The sequence below is a fragment of the Durio zibethinus genome, chromosome 14 (genome assembly GCF_047325235.1).
Source record: "Durio zibethinus cultivar Kanyao isolate XHJ-2024 chromosome 14, ASM4732523v1, whole genome shotgun sequence".
NCBI lineage: Eukaryota > Viridiplantae > Streptophyta > Magnoliopsida > Malvales > Malvaceae > Durio > Durio zibethinus.
The window spans coordinates 24520100-24543462 of NC_143175.1; the positions used below are offsets into that span (position 1 = coordinate 24520100).

The following is a 23363-nucleotide window of genomic DNA, read 5'->3' on the forward strand; positions in this document are numbered from 1 at the left end:
AAAAGTTTGACTTATTATTTAAAGATAAATATCACATTACATCTAAATTTATGAACGAATAATAATTACTAATTAGTGAACAATTTAACCAACCCGTGTACATTGTTATGATATCTATTATTCACTTTTATATTTTTCTATTAGTTACTAATTACAAAAAAGAATTAACAAAGTAAAATATATTTCCATGGCACAAATAGAAATAATGCACTACTATTAAATTACTAAAAAGGATCCGGCCCATGTTAGGCCTAAGTAGGTCCACAGGCTTCAAAGGCAGTCGAAATGTCCAATTACAAAAACCAGAAAAACCTTCACGTTTTCGTTTGCCCCCGCCGCAAATCTCCCGCCAAAAAGCTGTGAATAAAATAAAAAGATGAAAATTTCATCGAAATCTTGACGAACACTCGGAAGCCAAATTTAAATCACCTGCACCTCCGTCGAGATGTTCGGATCTCACGGAGGGAGCGCGATCGACAAATACGGTTCGATCAATGCAAGCAACATTGGCTCGATCGTTGCCGTTTATTTCAACGAAAACGAGTACTCCAAGGACGAAGAGAAGCTGATTTTTGAGCTCATTCGTTTCTTCTCCGTTCCTCCAGGGCAAGATCTTGCTCATCAGGTCTACCTTCCTCTCAGATTTCTAGACGATTGAGAGTGATCCGTTCTAAGTTTAACATTTCTCAATTAGGTGAATTAGGCATATAAATGGACGATTTAAGTAGGGATTTACTTTAATTATTTCAAATTTTTTGTTTTATTACCTTATTAGTAATTTTAGAGTAGTTAAGTTCTTCTGCTGAGTGTTGACTTTTTAAACCCTAAATCAATTAATTAGCAGGTGTAATACCAACTTATTAGCTACAAACTTAGATATTTCATGATGAACAGGTAAAGGATGATTCTGGTGCCCTCTCTTTGTCTCTTGATTTCCAACAATTTCGAAAATCATGTGATATTGAAGAATTCTATGCAAATTTGGAAGATAAACCTAAAATAGCTCTCTCCTGTGTGAGTGCTGCAGTTCACCAGGTATAAAATAAATGATGAAAGAAGTGAATTTTAAGTTTATTTAGAGTCAATTTAATCGCAGAGATGTGTTGCGAGCAGGTTTTATTAAGCAACTCGGATTTCTACTTGGAGGAAGGATTGAAGATAAATATTCGTCTGCACAACTACCCTGAATCCCTGATTGTCTTGAAGAACTTAAAGGCAGCATATATTGGTACCTTTTGATTTCAACTTTTAGTTATAGTTGTTTAGTTCTCCAGCTTTCATTTAAAAAATGATTCATGTAAATGACAGCTATTTGATGACATATGCAGATAAGCTTGTGTCCGTGCGTGGCACTGTGGTAAAAGCTAGCACTGTTAAACCTCTTGTGATTAAAATGAATTTTGCCTGTGAAAAATGCACTACAGAGATTCCTCGTTTGTTTCCCGATGGCAAATTTTCACCGCCAACGGCTTGTACTTTACATGGCTGCAAGAGCCGAACATTCAAACCAATTCGATCTTCAGCTCAAGCAATAGATTTTCAGAAGATAAGGTAAACAACTAGGTGCCTGTCACCAGATGTCAAAGTATTTCTTAGTGAATCCATACACACTCGTACATCCACACATCATTTTAGCATTTCATTACATTTGAAGATAATTTTACACAAACTCCAGGCTACAGGAGCTACTGAAGTCTGAGGATCATGAAGAAGGTCGAGTGCCTCGAACAGTAGAATGCGAATTGACTGAGGATCTTGTTGATGTTTGCATCCCTGGGGATGTAGTAACAGTCACTGGAATTATCAGAGTTATCAACAATTACATGGATATTGGAGGAGGTATCATAAGGAGATTATGTTGGAACCAATTTATCATGGAATTTTGCATGTCTAATTAGTGTTCTTTCTTTTCCCCGCCTTTCCATGCCATTTGGAAATAAGTTTGCAAACAATATCTCATTTTTAGTAAAGGAAGAAATAACGTTAATGTGCAACCATTTAGTTATTTCCATTACATACATACAAACATGCATCTTCATGCATGTATACATTGTGATTTCAGAACTTAAAGGATCATTGATATTTTATGTTAGAAAGAAACTTCAACTGCAACCAAACACATGCATACATCTACCTGGTTTCTATTTGTAACATAGCTTGGAAAAAACTTTGATTGTTTTCAGGAAAATCAAAAAGCCGAAATCAAGGATTCTACTATCTGTACATAGAAGCAGTTTCCGTAAAAAATTCCAAGTCACAGTCTACACCCGAGGACTTGCAAGATTCCAATAGTAATCATAGACCGACAGACCTGGTTGAGTTGTTCTCATTCTCTCCAAGGGATTTGGAATTCATTGTTAAGTTTTCAGAAGAACATGGTTCTGATGTCTTTCGGCAAATACTTCAATCCATATGTCCATCAATCTATGGACATGAGCTTGTTAAAGGTAAACCTTGAATTCACACTTGAGTGAAACTTCTTCAATATTGTCATCTAAAATGGTAATAATATTGGCTAATATGTAATGTTGTAATTTCGTGGCACCTGCATCCATTCGGATTGCATTGGAAGTGAGGAATGTTTTAAAAGTCCACAGTTGGAAAAAAGTATTACATACAAAAATCATGAGATTCCAAACAATTCTTACATTGCATTTCTTAAGCAAATACCAACTGCCACCATGCCATCAACCCATTATATGTGCTTGTAATCTGTAAATTTGTTTGATGTAAACCTTATGCCAAGTAGCATGATTGGTGTGACCTATGGACATGGTCAATTTAATTGTGGTCTTCTATTTATGTGAATGTTTGGCTTTCCCAACAGCTGGAATAACCTTGGCATTGTTTGGTGGTGTAAGAAAACATTCAATGGATCAGAATAAGGTCCCAGTCAGGGGAGACATCCATGTCATTGTTGTTGGTATGCTTATTTTCATCTGCTTCTTTTATAATTAGAAGTCTTCCTGGCTGTTTTGCATTTTTAAGTAGGAAAAAGCTTATATCACATTACCATCCAGGTCATCCTTTAAAAAGTTTCTGAAGATAAACTGAATAGATTGAATCTTAACAATTACTACTATTTTACCAGGCGATCCAGGTCTAGGAAAGAGTCAATTACTGCAAGCAGCAGCAGCTATTTCCCCACGTGGCATATATGTCTGTGGCAATGCCACTACCAATGCTGGTCTCACTGTAGCTGTAGTGAAGGATACCATGACAAGTGACTATGCTTTCGAGGCTGGTAGTGGATTCTTTCTCTCCCTTGTTTGAAAGTTGATATTTACTGTTTTGGTCTCTTTGATGCATCAACCTAGTTTTGATGAGCATGAAATTAGCTGATTTCAAATGTATTTTGCCACCCAAGAACCAGACAGTTGTGTTATAGTGGAAAGACAAGCTTATATTCTTTCTTGTAATGACTACATTTGCTGCAGGAGCCATGGTACTTGCAGACCGTGGATTATGTTGTATAGATGAGTTTGATAAAATGTCCGCTGAACATCAGGTTTCTCCTGACTGCTTTATTTATCATTTGACCTATAAGTATCCAGGCTATCTTTCACTTACATCGGGATTAAGGCAGGCTTTACTGGAAGCAATGGAACAGCAGTGTGTTTCTGTTGCAAAAGCTGGACTTGTAGCAAGTTTATCTGCTCGAACATCTGTCTTAGCAGCAGCAAATCCTGTTGGTGGTCATTATAAGTAAAACTTTGTTAATTCTATTATTCTTTTTTTGCCCTTTATTTTCACATGCTGATAAATCAATTCATATATATATATATATATTGAGAAAGGATCGAGTTACACTGTGTGAAACTTTTACACACGAGTGATTTTTCTTGGGAACTTGTCAGCTAACTAGTCCATCAAGAGCCAGTTCTCTTTATCTTATTCAGTAGACTCATAAATTTTTTGTTGGTTTTACATTGTTTTAATAAATTTTTTTTCAAGGGATGATACTTGTATTATTTGTTGATAATTAATAAGATCCAATCTCCAATTGCAGCCGTGCAAAAACAGTCAATGAAAATTTGAAAATGAATGCAGCTTTGCTCTCACGATTTGATTTGGTTTTCATATTGCTTGATAAACCTGATGAGTTACTGGACAAGCAACTCTCGGAGCACATAATGTCAGTAAGTAATCTTTCCTGGCCCCTTTATACTGGTGAATTCCCGTGTGTGAATATATATATATATATCTTGGAGGCTTACCTTCAGCTTTTGTACCTTATAACAAAAATAAAATAGCTTATTGACCACATTGTATGTAGGCTTATAAGCCTGAGCCAAGGTTTAATAAAGCCAAATGTCATTTACCCTAGTGTCTATGTTGCAGCTTCACGCTGGATATGGAGAAAATTCACCTGCTGTGAAAAAGCCACGTATAGGTAAAGGTTTCTTTCTTTCTTTTCTTCAATCTGCCTTACAGAAATTGTTTATACATGTAAACGAATCCTGTTTACAAAGAGAATCTAACAAGAAATACATTCTGATTTACAAATGTAGCATCACAAAATGTTGAAGGAATAGGTACGAGTGTGAAAGGAGGTTCTTTAGTTTCTAGGCTTAGACTTGACCCCAAAAGGGATGCTGATTTTGTTTCATTGCCTAGTGCACTTCTTCGCAAATATATTGCTTACGCAAGAACCTATGTCTTCCCCAGGTGATTTGAGGCGATCTCCACCTTGAACTCGTATTTGCTTATATTATCAATTGGTTTTCTTTTATTGTTATCTCTTTTCTTCTATGTAAATTAGAATGTCAAAACCAGCTGCGGAGATCCTGCAAAAGTTCTACTTACAACTTAGAGACCATAGTACATCTGGTGATGGTACACCTATAACAGCAAGACAGCTGGAGAGTCTGGTGAGATTGACAGAAGCTCGAGCACGAGTAGAGTTGAGAGAAGAAATAACAGCCCAAGATGCTAGGGTAAGCGGATTACTTTTTCCTTGGCTTCTAGGTTAAGCAGGTAGGGTATAACTTGATAATGATCACTCAGATCTTATTGTCTAAATTATAAGTCATACTTAATAATTTATTTCATTTTTGTTTTGGATTTCCTTTCAATCATCTGAAAACGGTTTTTCTTTTATCAAACTTCAAAAGTAGTAAAGATTTTCCATGAAAATTTTCCAAAAATAATTCTATACACTGTTATCCAGTGAAGATTAAAGAAATTTTCATTAGTTCAGAACAACTACGCCCTCGGTTAAGACCTTTTCTTGATTATTTTTTAAAAATTTGGATTATGTTATTTTGCAGGATGCAGTTGAAATAATGAAAGAATCCCTGTATGATAAGTATGTTGATGAGCATGGTTTTGTGGATTTTGGTCGAAGTGGGGGGATGAGTCAACAAAAAGAAGCAAAGCGCTTTTTAAGTGCTCTGAACAAGCAGTCAGAGCTGCAGCAGAAAGATTGCTTCTCCATATCTGTATGAATTTTAGCTTCCTATGGCTGGTCTTTCAAATATTTTATTCTCATTAAAGGAAATCATCCATACCTACTTATTTTATTTCAGGAAATATACAGTTTGGCAGATAGAATTAGCTTAAGGGTTCCTGATATTGACACATTTGTGGATAACTTAAACAGTGTAGGTTATCTTCTTAAGAAGGGACCAAAGACATATCAGGTATGATCTCTGAAGCTCTAGACACCAGAAAACAAGACATTTGAGAATTGTTACTTATTATATTTAAATATAAGAAAATGATATATATCTGAGAGAATGAATGCTCGATTACAAAAAAAAAAAAGAAAAAATCTATGCAATTCATTACTTAAAGGAACCAAACATCCTCTAGTAGGTTTTCAATGTTTCCATCTCAATTTTATGGACGTACATAAATTATAGCCAACTCAAGATCCAGATGGAATTCATTACTACGATCTAGCATTTTCAGGCACCAGATAAAGTATTTAGGCATATAACAGGTAACTTATTGTTCATGTATTATGCTGATGTAACACCATTTGGGTAGGCTGCTTAGTGTAAATAATAACATTCAATTAAGATAATTAAGTTCATTAAAGATAAAGGATTAAGGATAAATTCATGAATGGCCTTTGACTGACCATGCTCTCTCTTACAGGTGTTATCATCATCCTATTCACGGAGCCAACCATCAAGATCAAGATGCTAAACACCTTCATAATAAAATAGGCAAGAATCCAATTACGAATTTGTGAAATTCTATCATGCTTCCACATGCATAGACATGAGAAAGAGGGGGGAATGATTCTGATGCATTGTTTTTAAAATACAATGGGGATTAACAATATGACCTATGGACAGTTCCATTGCGGTCATGTATAATCGAAACATTTACTTTTTAAGTAATTGGAAAAGTGTGCTAACACAGTTTCAGCTTTAGCATTAGCATGAATCACCTCTGTATTTCTTCTCAAAATGTTTCTAGGTTATATACAATACAATGAAACCATGTAATTTATCTGATTTTTTTGCATCTGAAATTCATAGACATTAAAGTTCATGTGGTTATACTAACTCGAGGGCATAATCATCTGTCTATAAGTTCAGAATGCCACTCACTCCCTGCCTCGATTATGAAGCATGCTTGCTAGTAAACATCCTTGAAAGCATCTCCATGGAGATTTTCTTGTACTTGGTCAATCTTTTCCAAAGCAAAAGTTCTTCCCCTGGTTTTCTAGCCACTGAAATTCCATTTGCCAGACTGCCATAAGTAGCAACATTAGGGTAAAACCCATTTTCTTACATTCTCTGGATTATTTTCTTTGCTTCTTCAACCAGTCCCAGCCCACAATATCCCTCCACCAACATGTTCCAAGCAACCAAGTCAACTTTCACCCATGAATCTCTAAGCATCTCATTGAGAATCTTGTTAGCTAACTTTGGTTGACCTGACAAAGCAAAACCTTTCATCAATCTATATGCATCCATCAATCAATCGATTATATGGAACCACATCACCCTTAATCTGTGCATCATCAGCCATCTTCCTTAGTAACCCCTTTGCCTTATCTATTTGCAACTGCTGCCTTATCATCTTGATGCCTATTTGCCTCTAGCATCCTAACTGTGTTAGTATACCTGCCATCATGTAACCAACCTTTCATTAAAGTTGTATAAATCCTAGAATTAGGTGCATACGCTTTTGGCAATAATGGTGGTTCACTGCTTGGCTCAATAGAATTAGGAAGTAATTTTCTTAAATACGATATCATCTCTCATTTTGACTCAAATCTTTCCTAACTCCTCATCTTTGGGAGAATCTTACAAAGATCATTCCTTCCTTCCCTCACAGCTGTTTCAAGATCATCAAATCCAACATAGGCAGCGATGAAAGAATGCAAACTAATCATACAAAATGCTATAGTGCAGCAGCTGCAGCTTCCTGATGAAAATTTTCTTGACAGTTCAATGATTTCGTGAAAATCTTGCATGTATTCTGAACTTGTAGAAGTGGTTACAGTTTTGGCAAATATTTTCCTTTCAGTATTTCATAAGCATCAATCTTTTTGAAAAAAAATAGTCAAGTTACAGAAAAAAAAAACACCAAATCTATTACCTCTTTGGGTTTCTTTATATAATGCAGCCAGCTAAATCTCCAATAAGCTTAATCCATTTTTCCTTTTCATTTTACTCACCATCCCTAACAAAAATCTGAGAACAGTATTTAATTTTGTTTCAACTTAGTACTATCATGTGAATTCTTTCCCAGTGTCCTTGCATTAGCAGCTGTTAGTGTTTTCAGAAAGTTCATGTACCTCATACACTATCGGAGAACCACAGAAGACACTCGTTAATATTCATTGGAACCATGATAGCTAATCTGAATATCACCAATTCATTGACGATAAAGCAAACATACCACAATTACTTTTGCATCTTTACCCATCAGAAGAACATGAATCTTTTCGGACTATGGCTTACCATTATTCTCAGAATTATTTTTGAACCCTGGAGAAATGTTATTTTATTTCTTTTTTAAGTCCAAGTACATATCTCATAAAAGCCATCACTGTAAAAAGCAAAAACAGAAGAAAACAGAGGATCTCTCTTCTGAAAATGTTGTGGTGGTAGATATTAGTTTATCATAAAACATCATAAAAGAGAAAGCAAATAGAAGCGCTAGAACACGAGTATAACAGCAACTGCAAGAAAAAGAAAATCTGAGGACTAAAAATTATTTAAGAATGCATCTTACCTGGCACCATAAGCCTAACAGAAGGACACCACCATTCCTACTGAGTACAGTCAACCATAATATATGGCACCGTAAGTCTTCAAATATAAATTTTTAACTTAAGAATAGCAGCAACTGCTTACCTGTGAAAGTCCAAAAGGGTATGGCAGGAATGCAGTTGTCTGCATCCCTAACGAGAAAACAGATTCACAAATTTACAACTAGGTGCCACTATTCAGGCACAAAAGGTAAAATATCAAACTTCTTATTCTTTCCCCATCAAATCAAACACAGGCAGCATTGGTATTGAGAAATTGTTGGTAGCATGAATCTAGAGCCCAAAACTTACAAACTAACAAAAAAAAAAAAAAAACTTAGAATGAAGCTAAATGACTGAATGAACAATTCTAAAACCTTTTACTAATATGCAACTGAGTTAATCTTACCTGTTCATGGGAATAAAGAGGCCAACACAAAGCTTACTAAGTCAATAGAAACTGAACTCTGGCTCTCCTCCAGCTGAGAATAAAGAGGAAGGCAAACTTCAAATGTAAGAATAAGTAAGAAAATTAAACACATAAAACCCAATACTTTAGCCGATATTAAATAACAACCGTACCTTATAAACTTGATCTTTCATCGTCGACCTTGCATACTCAGCCGACATCGAATTTCCCTTCTGAATCAGATTTCGCCCTATGCCTCTGTAAAACCCTAAACGCTTCGCTCTCTCCCTCATCGTACCGGCCCCAGACTTGTAAACAGTAAGCTAGTTTCAACCTCAGGATCTGAACCAAGTGCGAAGGGAGGTTTGTTACTGTTTGGCAAGTGGAAATTTTGGAGACAGGATAGGAGAGAAGTTTGTGAGGCAGTGGGAAAAAGACTTAGCGGAAAGGATAGAGACGTTTGGGAGCGAACCTAACGGCTAAATTTTTGCCAAAAAAAAATGGAACGGTTACATGTTTGACCACCGACACCGGTTACGTCATATTTGAAAAGGAAAAAATATTTATTTATTTTTAACATTCGACGGTCCTCTTTTTTTTTTTTTTTTACACGTGTTTTGTTTTTATCACTCAGTTAAATACTACAACGTCGTTTTAGGTTTTCTTCTTTTCACATCTTAATTTTATACACATATCAAAGTAGAAAAAACGACATTTTATTTTTTGTACATAAACTGTTAGAAGAAAAAGAGTGAATTTATATATAAACAAATCTACTAAAAACCCTATAAAATAAATAACCGGTTCCATTATGTCACCAAATTACAATGTGTATGTAATAAAACAAAAAAAAAAAAACCAATTTATTTTCAAATATTTCATATTTTGTTATTATATTCAACTCTAATCATATTATATCTTTTTTTTTTTTTATCTAACATCTTTGATTACAAATATTTTAATTCTTGAAAATGATTATCCAAAATTTATGATTAAATAATAAAAAAATTAAAAAAAATTCTATGAAAACTCATATCTTCTATGAAAAATTCTAAGATACTGTAAATTCAATCCACCCAAACCATTTAGAATGGTTTTGTTTTGTTTTTTTTCTTGGAAAGGACAGAAACTCAAAGGATATAAAGTTATATCATGCAACAACCTCAAAATTTTACAAGCTCAAAAACTTGTCTATTTGTACATGAACATTCAAAAGATTTAACAAAGAATTTAAGGAAAACAGAAGGGGATAGAAGAGATTTGTCTCTTTGTACAATGACAAACAAAAGACTACCGTGCTGCTGGCCTTGCAATGGATTCATCAAAGGACAGGTAATTATCAGTTCCAGGGTTAAACGAAGAATTTGCAGAGTTCCTAGACATGTCATCTGAATTACCTTCTCTCACCACCATTCCTTCCCTTTCAATTAAGATAGCATCTTGGATCTCCTTAAGAACTTCCGATATCGATGGCCTCATATGTCCATGAGGTTGAACACAATTCAGAGCTTTCTCTGCTATCTTCCACATTGATTGGATGTCGTATTCATTGCGAAGGGAAGGATCAATGATTCTTTGAATGTCCCCACTCTCAATATGCAACTTCGCCTGCAATATATTTATTTGAAGAAATCAACAAATGAAACCATGTAAGAAATACAAGAGCAAAATCATTTGCAACCATATCAGAGCTTGCAACTAATGTCCTTCCCAATAGTTCCAAACAATGTGTAGCAGGAAAGTACATATAGAAATCTAGAAGGTGATGATGCACTGAAGGAAATAAAAGTAACATTTTGGACAATTTCACTGTTGTTATTTACCATAGTTACTTTTTAGATGTGAATTAATTGTTCAGAAGTTATGTAAAACTTTATATTAATAAGATATGTACTTCAAACAAAAAGTTTCCTTGTGCCTTTCGGTATGAACTTACCCATTGGACAATGTTACGGCAATTAACACCAAAGCTTTCATTAGATATGGCTTCCTGACCAGACATCAGTTCTAGAAGAATGACACCAAAGCTATAGACATCACTTTTATCTGTTAATTGCTGGGAGATATAATACCTGTGCACCAAAAGAAAAAAAAAATTATAAACTCAATGCAATGAAGAATTTCACACTGTATGCAGAAAACTAATATTTCCCCCAATAACAGTAGATTTGGTGTGATAGCATGTCCGCAAACACAAATTAGGATGGCAAAAGGAATTTGAATGGTACACAAGGATTGACTTGATCAATATTTAAACATTGCAATAATCATCACAAATGCAAATCCCTCTTCTTCCTTGTTTCTCTGTCCGTAAACACATAATTTTGTCTTCCAAAACAATTTAACCATTTGAGAACAGCAGCAGCAACAACAGCAAATCAGTGCAAATAGTCATTCAGAAGGTTTTGGTAGAAGCAACGCCTTACTCAGGATCCAGATACCCCACAGTTCCCCTAACTATACTTGACACATGCGATGCTCCATCCACTGCAAGCTTGGAAAGCCCAAAATCTGAAACCTTTGCCCTCATTTGCTTGTCAAGAAGTATATTGCTAGTTTTTAAATCCCTATGGATAACGGCTGGAACACAGCCTGTGTGAAGGTATTCAATCCCTGAATATAGGAATACAAGAACCAAACATTCAGTCACTTGAACAAAGAGAAATTTCTGCACAGAGAAATTATAATTTTATCCCTTAGCTTAAGTACCTTTTGCAGCATCTTCAGCAATCTCAAGGCGTTTAATCCAATTGATAGCATGTTCCCTTGTTAAAGGGCCTACCATAATTTAAACACGGATGAGCACTCAACGTCATATTGCTTTTAACCTAAGAACATTTGGAACTTACCATACAGATGTTCTTTGAGAGTTCCATTGTGCATGAACTCATAAACAAGCATACTTCTCCCATCTTCTTGACAATACCCAAGAAACTGTACCAGGTTCCTATGATGTATCCTTGAAAGAAGACTCACCTACCCCATAAGTCAAAAGTTCACATGATTTTAGCTTCAAATGGCAAATTAGAAATATGCCAATTAATGTAACCTAAATTATTTAAAAGCCTCAGAACCCTCCCTCTAAAAAGAAAAGGTCATGTTAGAACAAACCCCTTCTTTTTAAGAAAAATGCTTTGACTGAAAGCAGACTTGCATGCTACCAATTCAATCATAGTTTATCAGTAAAATTCAGGCAACAAATTCTAAGATCTAACAAATTCATAATTTGTTTTTAAGTTTAGGCCTGTCAGTTCATTTCAGAACCAGTACATTAGTTGGGGAAATGCTCTTATATAAATAATATAAGAAAAGAAAATTTTACAAGTTTTAGCATTTGGCTGTCTTGCATGTGCTGCACTTAGTCGAGAACTCTCTAACTATTTACTAATTCCAGGCCGACATATTTTCATGGCAGTATGGAGATTTTCTTCCCTATGTCATAGTTTGTATGAATTTAAACAATTTATTTCGAAAGTCCAATGAAGCATTGAAGGTAGCCTAGCCAAAGTAGTGATAGAGTCACTTCAAATCTGACTATTAGTACCAACTTGCCCCAGCTTCAAAGCCTAAAATCTGATGTAATGGTCTTTACCTAATAGCCCTTAAAATGAATGAAATTCCCTCTAAAACTTCGGAGAAATTAACACCTAACACACCCACAATTAGAGGCTCATATATGAGAAACCTTCAAATGAATAAACTTAGCTCTTATTCTTTCAAGTTCTATGGTCAAACAACTCTCATGCCACCATTTTGAATTTGATCATTATTACAAGGCAAAGATAAACAACTGTTAGAAAAATTGCCTTAATAAAAGGACTCATGACCACTAGAGGTCAGAAGCAAAACTCCATAATTATGAACAAGAATTTGAAAACGAAAAAAGCTGCGTCAGATTGCAGAAGCAAGTTACAATTACCTCATTTGTAAATTCCCTATTTCCTTGGAAGGAATTACTAGTGAGAACTTTTACTGCAATTTCCTTCCCATCCTTCATTTTCCCATAGTATACAACTCCAAAGCCTCCAGAACCAATTTTCTTCTCAAAATTCTTCGTAGCATCTTCGATCTCAGCTAGTGTAAAGCAATGAGCAGCTTCTGCTGGACTATTACTCAAGGAAGAAGCAATTCTTTGACTTTGAATTGGCAAGGAATGATGAAATTGTTCTGACATAAATTAAAGAAATTAAGCATGTCAAGCCAGCTGAGATATTCAAAAGATTAGCCAAACTTTAAAAACCTGGTCTCATATGTTGTTCATGTTTCTTCTTCCCCTTGTGCAAAATAAGGCAAGACAAAATTGTAGCTATAAGCAGAACAGCAGCTCCAATTGATGAACCAACAATAATAATACTAAGGTGTCTTGTGCTTCCACCTCTCTCATGAAGGTTAATGTTTCCAGCATAGCTGTGGGAAAAGAATAAGTAAGAATATTGCATTAAACTAACACAGGAGCATAAATTAGTATGAAATGAGAAAAGGATGGAAAATGTCACAACGGAAAGCCAAAATATAGATATATTTAGCCTACCAACTAGCAGATAGAACATATTTGCAGTTTGCGTAAGATTCCTTGACTGGCTATTATCAGGTAACTTCCCATATTCATTAAAAGATTAGGAGTAGGTTTTCTATAATCATTATAAGGGAAGAAAACCAAAATAAAATAAAAAATTGCAAAGAACAAATTCAAAATACATAATATTTACTCATCAGAGATTCCACAGTGACTTCTACGGCAGCTCACAAAAAAGTTTGAATAATAACACCTGAGGATTTAGAAACTTAAAATCATGTTGATTGACACACTATTATGATAATCTGATTCTGTTAGAACAAGGGCCTTTTGCCCTTTTTCAGATTATGAAACACCACCGGTTGGCAATGTCTCACACTTTTCCAACACCTTTTTTGAATGATTCACCATTTCCAAGAGAGTTTCTATCTTTCAACAGAATTAGCATGCTGCTTCCTGTTTGTGTACATATGTTTGTATGTCTATATTTCTGTATATGAGAATAAAGGTACTTTTGACAAACTAAACAAAGAAGCTCCATAGCATTGACTTAATATGTGTAGGTTGCATACCAATTATTAAGCATGTGCAAATGCATTTCAATTAAACATTTAAATGATACTCACTTCAAAGCCAAGTCTTTACTCAGAAGGCCTGATGGTACTCTTCCAGATAACATATTATTCTGCACATACCTGCATCATGAGAGCGTCAATTACATAAGATATTTTCCTAGAAATCAACATGGAAAACACCAACACATAGCTAAAACAATAGAAAATAAATCCATCCAATTTTAAGTAGAACAAAAACTAATGTACGGAAATACATCTTAGAATTTGACTTCTAAACTATGGAAAGTTCTGTCTGAAAAAAAAATAATAAAAAAAAAACCTGACATAGAAGTTCGAATGACTTACAGTTCCCTCAAGTTTGGTAGGTTCATTAAAGACGAAGGTAGCTCACCCGTCAAGTGATTGTTTTCAAGATGACTATATCAGACCAAAATTTTAGTCAGCAATTACTTGAAAAAATATCACAATTAAGAGATGAGCAATTGATGTTTACATGATCTTTAGGTCCACACATCCAGTAAAATCAGGTATTGGACCAGTCAGGAAATTCCCATCTAGCCATCTGTAACCAAAAGATAAGAAATTAGTTTGTGTAAGGGAGTAAAATGGCTGTGTCAACTAACGGAAGTATAAAAATGAGAAAGAGAGAGATATATATATAAAACAAGTACAGGCAACAAAGTTGGAAAATACGAGCTAAAATGGGTGTCAACTAACTGAAGTAAAAAAGTGAGAGAGAGAGATATATAAAACAAGCACAAGAAACAAAGTTGGAAAATATGTGCTAACACCTAGCAAAGGTAGGAATGTAGTTTGAAGCTTACAACTCAACCAAACCGCTCAACTTTGTGAAATCTGAGGGGATATTCCCTGTCAAATTCTTGCTGGATAAAAGGCTGACAAGCACCACACAAAAAAAAAAAAAGTCATAATGTAGTAGTATTTGTTACAGATATTACTATGAACAACAATTTAACAGAAGTGGGCAAGAATCTCAGGTGGCATAAATCTTTACATCGAAACTATCTTGGGCCGTCTATTAGAGTTACACTGCACCCATGACCATGGAACTGGCAAGCATGGGTCACCACCTTCCTGTGCCCAGTCAGCTAATGAGTAGAGTGTGACCACATTAGCGATAACAGCTCCTGCAACTCATGGCAACCTAATTTCATTTACACTGATTATAACTTTCAAACTTGATCAAAATAAGATAGCCAAGATTAGGCTTGGATCATATGCCTAGCAGCAATAATTTACATGAAAATACAAGTCAGAATCCCAAGAATCAGACCAAAGAGAGCATTCCAATGATTTATATTTACTGAAGGAAACTTAATCTTACTTACCATCCATGGAACCATCATTTTTTTCCAGATACTTGTTTATCTCAATAGCATTCAAAAGTGGCCCCATGGAAGAATCGGATGTCTTCCCAAATCTAAATGATAACACAAAGGGAAGGGATATGTTAGGATATCCTGGTTCATAAACACGATATTTTCCTTGGGCATTTTCCTGGATATTAACAATAGCTTTGCTCAAATCAGGCTGGCCTGGAAGCACTAGCCTAAATTTTCTGGACTCATCTGGAGCCAAATCTTCAATTTCTGCAAAGTACGTGAATGCCCAGCCATAACCAGGAAAACCATCCAAGTTCAAGCGATAAGTTAATGATCCATTTGTACCAACTACAGCAGTCTGCATCACTTTTTCAGGCGGCCTTTCACTGCTGCTAATGTCAATTGACTTGTTGGTTGATACTTTCTCAGTGCCAGTAGCAACATCAACAAGGAAATTTGCTTTCTTCACAGAATCTGATTCCCATATTCTATCAAATGGATCATCTGGATACCTGAAAGATAATTGTACTTTTATATCATCTTCTATAGCACAAAACTGTGTTGAAGGACAACAGTTTACATAATTTCCATAAATGCACACTCCCTAAAACTTTCGAAGCCCCAATTCAGAACAAAATGTGAAAAGCAGCTTCCAGGGATCAGAATATTAGTATAACCTAATTTGCTATCTATTTGATCATTAATTACATAGTTGTTGCTTTAATTATTGTTCTCTATGTTACTTTAAATATTTATTGTTGATAGCTCATTATCTAATCTTAACAATAAGCCCAAGCATACCTGACTGGAGCTTCGCTGTCAGCACCAAAGTTGATTCTCGCAGAGACACTGAGATAAAAGCTTTCTTCATATGGTGTGTAATAAATTGAACCGTTGAACTGTCGTAGCTCTAAGGTAGAGATGAATGGCTGTCCGGTTGTAGCATTGGATAAACAGACACTAATAGTAGGGCTAATAGCGAGAAATATAAGCTCTGCCTGCTCTATAGTACTAGCATCCGAAATTACAATTGTAGACCAATGAGTAGCCCCAAGGGAAATGTCAAATTTTGGATAAACATTATTGTTGTCAAAATTGCCATACAAGAAAGTTGCCCTTACAAGATACCTAGTCCTGCTTACAACGTTAAGCTTGTAACAGTACTTCTTGGAATCAGCAGGAAAATGCCTAAGTGTCATATACTGCTTCCTTGTCTCATTTGAAACAGATATACTAGCTGTTTCTCCGTAATTAAGAAAACCATCAGAAGTCCACTGCAGGCCAAGTTCATCAGTAAAATTTCCATTACCCCCACAGTTCAAACTCACAAAACCTGTTTCATGTGTTTAGATTTGTTAGCAACCACACAAAAACTCCATTACACTTCGCCCTTCAAATGCTTGACATCATGCATCATGGTGAAAAACTAAGGGCAAATGAAGGTGAAAAAGAAAAGGTCCTTAAAGGATGTCAAGTTAAAATTTTTTTTTTTAAAAATATGTACTTTACAAGTGAATCAAATATTTTTCTAACATCTCATCTACTTGTTACTAGTAATAACTCCATAAATATACCAATAAACATAGGAATATGCACGCATCCAGAACACAGATACACACATGGATGCAGGATGCCTTTGTGGTTTACCTATGTTTCACTCTTAATGCACTAAGTTTATAATAATGAGATTTAAGACAATAACACATTATAAGATCCTGAGGAGAAATTTTTGAACTTTATGAACCTTTCCTGGTTGTTTCATACCATTTTTCTATCCTTAAATGCATGCATGTCTCCCCAGCTTATGGCATTATGTTTTAAACAACTCAGACAGCAAACAAGACTCCATAAGAACATTTAAACCATAATTTCAAAATGAAGTAAGAAGGTCATCAAACAAAATACATATTGGTGGAACTGTTTAAATTGGTCTACCAATTGCAAGTCACCCTATTTTCAGTTCTTTTACCCTGATTCTTAAGTTGTGTGATCAGTTATGACTACAAGACTCTATGGAAGCAAGTTCATAGGTTAGGATTCTCATTTCTAGCAACACTCATGCAGTCAAGGCCTTGGTTCTACTCTCCTCTTCTCTTCATCAGTTTTCCACATATTCAAAGATTTTATCACATATGCAAGACCAAAAGGATCTTCTCTTCTATTGCAAAAATTATCTTCTGCGTTTGTACAGTCATAGCCGTTGCCTCGTTTGCTCATTGACCATCGTTTAGGTTGTAGAAATGAGCAATATTTTCTCAACATAACATCTAAAATGATACCAAAATAAATACTTTCCTCCTTCTCAATTCTTACAGAAGGATAACTTGTTGTTAGCTATATTAAATGAAGTTTAAGAGACTATAAAAACCAAAGCTGTTGATCTCTACAGTAACTTTAGAAACAAAAAAAAAAAAAACAAAGATATCATTCATATTATAATCCAAAGCTGAAACAGAGGAGTCCCCAGATTGATACATATTTCCAAAGGAGAAAAAAAAAAGTATTAACAAGGTAAAAACGACTCAAAAATGTAAAACGGATACGAGATATGCATAAAATTGATGCCTTTAAACCCCATGCCACAAGTAAAGCATAAATTTCACAAAACATGAAGAAAAATACAAACAAAGAACAAAAAGAACTCATTTGTTTATAACTACACAAATATAACTAGAGAAGATGGAAATACCTTGCATCTGGGCTGAGGAGGAAACCAAAAGAAGAAGCAGAGAGAATAAAAGAAGAAAAAAGAGAACCCTTTTCTCCATTTTCAGGGTGAAGGCAACAAACGGTAAAATGAGAGACCATGAAAAAAGAAACGGTGGCAAAAGAAAGAAGCAACAGCTTAAAAAAATGGCACTTTGCGACTATGTACAGATAATAAAGTAGAAGTCACTAGGAAAAAATTTACTACTATTTAAAAAAAAACAGAAAATAAAATATGAAAAATCTGATTCTGTTTCACATTGGAAATGGTAATTTTCAATTTTGACAAGTACCCATTTATACTTCGAAGTCAGCTAACGAGAGAAGGGTGATTAAACGTGTATCATTTGGAGAGAGAAATAGTGGAGTTTAAGAGGAAAGAGGAGTCTTTCTTCTTTTTTATTGAGTTTTTGTATGTTTTGTTTGCTGGCTGCTTGCTGTTTCAATGATAATCAACTTCAAGCATGGAACTTTATTTTACTTTTTTTTTTTGTGAAAAGGAAGAGAGGTTAGGAAAATGTGGGTCCCAAGTGAAGTGGGACTCTTGTGAAACTTTGATCAAATCAAATCATAGTTCAAAGTAAAACAAAAGTAAGAAATTTGAAGGGATGATATCGTTCATCTTCATCATCAGAATTGGAGCGTTGAGGTAGGGTCCACCATTAGTTTATTTCCACGTCACATCACATCAATAATCAAACACTGCATATCTTATTTGTTTTGTTCTTTTTTTCTTTTTTTTTTCTATAAGTCCATAAGCCTACGATATTTGATCTAATAACCGACATTTATTATGGTTCCTGCAATTCCTGCTTTTTTTCCACGCGCCGTTTAAGTGCATGTGCTGCACTTCAAGGCTTTGACTCTATTTTGACCTCTAAATTATGAAGGATTAATGCATTTATTAGATTGCAATTCACAAGTGTTAATTGAATAATTAAATAAACAACTGAAATTATTTTTAAAAAATTCAAGTCTATGAGTTGTTTAAAGTTCCTATGGTTTTATTTGCTTTTGATATATAACAAGTTTCATTTAAATCAAAGTCTTTTTTGTTTATATTAATATTTTTTATCATGTGAAAATTTTAAATTATTTAAATTTTTATGAAAATTAAATAAATTTAAATTAATCTAAAATATTACTTAATTATGTTATTAAACTTGACAAGATAATAAAGTTAATTTTATGATTTATTTTTCTCAATAGTTCTTTTTTTTTTTTTGCCACATATTTTTCTCAATAGTTCTAATGATATATATAAATATATATTTATTGTTCCCTTTTTCCTTATGGGATCTTAAAATGTTCAAAATTATTAAAAAAAAAGAAAAATAATATTTTGTTACTTTTTTGTCATTCTATATCTTTCAACATTCAAAATAAATAAAAAGTTTTTCATTTGCTTTTTTATATACAAAATCACAATTTAAAAAAATAAAAGAGTTTTAATAAATATTAAAATTTAATTTTCAAACTTTTTAAATATTATTTTTAAAAATAATTATATAAATAATTTGAATTAATATTTAAATTCAATTCTTTATTTGTCAGCAAACAAATTTTCTATGACATTTACATTACATTATTAATATATTACCATGGATTGTATGAACATAGAACATGCAAACGTCAAGTCGTCAACTACCAAGGAGCCCTCGTATTTTCACGCGCTTGCGAGATGGCATTTGGCCCTACCAATTGCCAGCGCAGTCAGGGAAACGATTCTTTGGCCCTCGTATTCGATAAAAATTTCACCGATCTAACAAAAAAATCCCTACATTTTGGTAAATTTAGTTACGGATGTCACATGGCATGTCCATTTTGGAGTCTAATTTGGAGGACTCTCACTGAACTCGAGGATGCATACATTTTATAATTGAACATGTTGCAGCTATAAAACGCCACAAGTCTTTTAATTGATTGTAAGTCAAAATGATAAAAAATGAAAGTTCATTTAAAATACGAGCAATAAATATGAGAGTAAATTAAAAAAAAATCAAATATTTTTTTATAAAAAATAATTTGATAATAAATAAATTATTTAATCTATTAAGTCATAATAAAATGTATCATATTTAATAATTTAAAATAAATAATTACAAATTATAATTTAAAATAATTTTAATAAATAATTATTGATAAAATTTAAATTCAAAAATAATAAAAAAAAAATGATCCTAATCACTTATTAGTAACGAAACAAATATGACAACAGATTCGGAAAATAATGTCAACATGGGGAGTCGGCACAATAAATTCTAGGACTGTCAAGAAAAGGTCATGTCCAAATCATAACTTATTCTTTTAGATTCATAAGAATTAATAAATTAAAAATCTAAAATAAGGATTAGAAAATCAAATAATGATTTCCATCTAAAACAAGAAAATGGGTGAACCAAATTGATTACACACGGTTCATTGATATACATCAAACAAGAGGTGTTGGTCTTATAAATCTTGGATTATTGATCAATTCGTCAAACTTTCATTGACAATTAAGGGAGTGAAAAGCACGTGCGTTTCTTTGAATAATTGACTATTGAATATGACCATTGATAATTTACATAATTATTTTAATTTATTTTTTATCAAAATTTGATGTTAACCTTAAAATCAAAACATTTAATTTCTTTATTTATTTAAAATCGGGGGGAAAAAAGAAGAAGTGGAGAAATAAATCTTCGAAGGGTTACTACTATATTGAAAATGGGATGCTTTTGGGAGTGTGTGACTATTGAGAATGAAAAGTCAAACAATCTAATTCATTTGTATTCATTTAGCTACACAAATATATTTAGATTAGTCCATCTATGGAAGATTCAAGCGAATTCTTTTGCGGCAAATTGATGTTGACTTGAGTGGCGAAGAAGAAATATAATATTGAACGAAACGAAAAGAAATATAAATTTATATAAATTTAATAAAAATAAAAAAAAAAAAATTTTTTGTTTTTAGTTTATAAATATGAATTTAATACTATAAAATGTTTATATTTTATATATTTCAAATAAAATAAATATAATATAAATACACAATCTAATCCTATCTCCGATAAACTGCCAATTGAAAGTGATGCCAGTAGTTTGTGACTTTTATAAATATAGTTTGACTTCCTTCGGAAAAATGATCAAAATCCAAATTGTTCTACTTAAAAAATATATATATATAATTTTTTATTAAAAATAAATAAGTTAAAATTAAAATTAATAGATTAAAATATCTCATCTTATAAATTAAATATGTAAAATTTTAAAAAATTTAATAAATTTTAGTATATTTATTAAAAAAATATTTTTAGTAAAAATATTTATAAAACTTTTATCATTTAATAAGTATTGATTAAATTTAAATTATAAGTAATATTTTTAATAAATATTTTTATATATTATTAATTTTTATATTAAATTTATTAATTAATGGATTTAAAATTTTTATTAAAAAATTTATTTACTTATTTTTAATAAAAAATTTTACAAATTTCATGAAAGTTTCACATTCTGTCTAAAGCTCCAGCCATTCCCGTTATAGAATAGTTGCCAGCACTGGTATTTTCTTTTCTTTAAATAAATGAATTGCTTGTTTTCTTGCTGCTTTAGGCTCGAAAAACGCATCTTATCTCAACTTTTCATTTTAATTACGAAACAGGTTTTTTACTTTTTTTTTTTTTTTAATTTCATGACTTTTGGCTCTTGGCCAAGGCGCTAAACGAAGCTGAAATTTTAGTTGTTGGTGAAAAAGGAAGCGCAAACGCAATGGCTCTTCCAATTGAAATCGCTTTGTCAGACTTTGGGTACGATCTGACTTTCTTTATGGGCTTGCCTTTTATCAAGGGTTGCTTTGTCCTAACCTTTCAAAAAGATAATTCATCGGCCTCCACTTTTTTCTTTACACGTTGGATTTCGTACTGGAATCAAATGTTGCTCAGCATCACTTAGCTGATGCATCCTTTTCTTTTTGGCCTTTCATTAATTGAAAATGAACTAGCTATTCTTAACGCCGAAGGCACAACCAGTCAACCACTTCTGGAATTATTAAAAAAAAAAAAGTTTTGCTCATTGCTGCCATACAAATTGACTTGGGCCTACTTTTGCAAATTAGTGTTGGACCTGCTTGAGAGGTTCCATGGACAACTGGTTGAATCTGGCAAGACGGGTCAGATCCAGCATTGATAATTGATAAAGACCGTGTTCATTTACAAGGAAACATTCACCAAACCAAGACGAAACTCGGTCCCAAATGCTTAATAATCATACAGTATTTTACTAACCGTCTACGGGTTTTTCCAAACGGCAAAGATTCATAAACGAGAGAATTCAGACACCAGACAGCACATGATCATGTTCCTTTTGCCGGTCTCCTATTAAGGCAGAACACCATTAACCAAAAGCTCAATCATTCAAACCTTCAATTATATGATTGGGGCCGCTAAAATGACTATAGGGTATAGACCTACAGGATTTATATAACAAAAGACTGAAAGACATGAATGATACTTACTGCAGCATATTTCTCAACGAGAGGGTAAAGTGCTTTGTCGGTTGCAACTGGATAAGACCTTTCTCTCCACTGAGAAGTTCCCTGTTCAAACAAGAATATTCACACGAATCAACAATTTGGTTATCTCCTGTTTCCTCCATCATCCAAGAATGTAACATATGACTTCCAACTTCCAAGGCAATCATGTTGGAACATTATGGAATTGAATTGAGCATCGACTTTCAATAAAGAACACTATAAATAGTTCTTACTTGAAATAGGAGATATAAAAAATGAGAGGATTGCCAGTCCAGGGTCCCTCAAAGCCAGAACACTCCTTATGGCACCTGCCTTGTAAAATAGTAATTAACAAACTGGAAAATTAAACCCTTCTATAGCATAGGACGCATTGGACTTTGAACAGCTGAATCATAATAATCACTATATAATTCACTATAAAATTAAACGCCAATCATGCAATCGATGATCTGTGCATTGACAAATACCACAATCCTTATCCATTTAACTTTTTGTGAGGAGTCCAATAATCTTTTCAACAATCATACTTTTGTGCCATCTAATCTTTCTGGTCAGTTTTACTCGATGCATCACCTTTTCATTTATTATTCTTTTGGCAGTGGATTGGGGGAATGGAGGATGCAAATGTTATGTTGGGAAGGGTGACTGTGTGCTCCTCTTCTTTGTTCTTGTTCCTTCTTGTTTTTATGTTCTGATATGTATGATGACAAATCATCTTAGCGCTATCTTGAAATGAGTTTCACTTGTTCATCAGTGTCTATACGTGACCTGTATTTCTGTTTTACGTCTGCAACTATTTTATTGATGTATCTTTTTTGAGTAATACCAATGAAAACCCAATTGTAATTTACAAAAGGGAACATGAACATTTATCAGTTTGTGCCCCTAGCTTTTCAGTTTTCTCTATTAACAATAGCTAGCTAGCTAGCTAGGTAAAACTTCTAACTGTTCTCGTTGATATTCAGCAAGTCATTTGCTACAAAACTTCTTAACCAAATATAAAAATATCAAGCTCTGGGGATGTTGAATTCCTTGACCCTGCAAAACATAAAGTTGGTAAAGGGGTTATGGCTAGGCGGTT

General features: G+C 33.5%; 2 protein-coding genes and 1 long non-coding RNA gene across 8 annotated transcripts; 1 reads left to right on the forward strand and 2 right to left on the reverse strand.

Annotated features, from left to right (window-relative positions):
* Positions 1–235: 235 nt before the first annotated feature.
* MCM8 (minichromosome maintenance 8) lies at positions 236–6384 on the forward strand. Of its 4 annotated transcripts, XM_022888358.2 has the most exons (17): positions 237–625; positions 895–1035; positions 1114–1228; positions 1329–1551; positions 1676–1839; positions 2184–2447; positions 2828–2923; positions 3092–3244; positions 3438–3508; positions 3587–3705; positions 4010–4139; positions 4342–4393; positions 4512–4668; positions 4763–4937; positions 5271–5441; positions 5529–5642; positions 6103–6384. In XM_022888358.2, the coding sequence occupies exons 1-17, from the start codon at positions 446–448 to the stop codon at positions 6151–6153; spliced, it is 2376 nt and encodes a 791-aa protein (XP_022744093.2). In that variant the 5' UTR covers positions 237–445; the 3' UTR covers positions 6154–6384. The 4 variants fall into 4 exon arrangements, with proteins under 4 accessions (XP_022744092.2, XP_089600207.1, XP_022744094.2 ...); XM_022888357.2 differs by having other exon boundaries at positions 236–625; positions 3438–3705; XM_089744081.1 differs by lacking the exon at positions 2828–2923 and having other exon boundaries at positions 236–625.
* Positions 6385–6461: 77 nt separating this feature from the next.
* LOC111295017 (uncharacterized) lies at positions 6462–9306 on the reverse strand. Of its 2 annotated transcripts, XR_016327846.1 has the most exons (3): positions 8798–9164; positions 8625–8697; positions 6462–8530 (listed from the first exon to the last, which is right to left on the reverse strand). It is a non-coding gene; the product is annotated as an uncharacterized LOC111295017 (long non-coding RNA). The 2 variants fall into 2 exon arrangements; XR_016327845.1 differs by having other exon boundaries at positions 6462–8697; positions 8798–9306.
* Positions 9307–9749: 443 nt separating this feature from the next.
* Positions 9750–17900, reverse strand: LOC111293931 (putative LRR receptor-like serine/threonine-protein kinase At1g67720). 2 transcript variants are annotated; one of them, XR_002690674.2, is made up of 15 exons: positions 17748–17900; positions 15860–16391; positions 15065–15570; positions 14731–14863; positions 14540–14611; positions 14209–14277; positions 14061–14132; positions 13767–13835; positions 12865–13031; positions 12544–12791; positions 11474–11600; positions 11334–11402; positions 10853–11237; positions 10561–10696; positions 9750–10232 (listed from the first exon to the last, which is right to left on the reverse strand). XR_002690674.2 is itself a non-coding variant. In XM_022887002.2 (15 exons), exons 1-15 carry the CDS (start codon positions 17824–17826, stop codon positions 9915–9917), a joined length of 2784 nt encoding a protein of 927 aa, XP_022742737.2. In that variant the 5' UTR covers positions 17827–17900; the 3' UTR covers positions 9750–9914. The 2 variants fall into 2 exon arrangements, 1 of the variants encoding a protein (XP_022742737.2); XM_022887002.2 differs by having other exon boundaries at positions 11051–11237.
* Between the last annotated feature and the right edge of the window lie 5463 nt (positions 17901–23363).

Excerpts from the sequence above, each read along its gene's own strand:
- MCM8 (XM_022888357.2), top strand. The coding sequence starts at position 446 with ATGTTCGGATCTCACGGAGGGAGCGCGATCGACAAATACGGTTCGATC. Across the intron at positions 1,840-2,183 it reads TTACATGGATATTGGAGGAG|GAAAATCAAAAAGCCGAAAT; the intron begins GTATCATAAGGA and ends GATTGTTTTCAG. Across the intron at positions 3,245-3,437 it reads TGACTATGCTTTCGAGGCTG|GAGCCATGGTACTTGCAGAC; the intron begins GTAGTGGATTCT and ends CATTTGCTGCAG.
- LOC111293931 (XM_022887002.2), bottom strand. The coding sequence starts at position 17,826 with ATGGAGAAAAGGGTTCTCTTTTTTCTTCTTTTATTCTCTCTGCTTCTT. Across the intron at positions 15,571-15,859 it reads GACAGCGAAGCTCCAGTCAG|GTATCCAGATGATCCATTTG; the intron begins GTATGCTTGGGC and ends ATTATCTTTCAG. Across the intron at positions 13,032-13,766 it reads AGTAAAGACTTGGCTTTGAA|CTATGCTGGAAACATTAACC; the intron begins GTGAGTATCATT and ends CTTTTCCCACAG.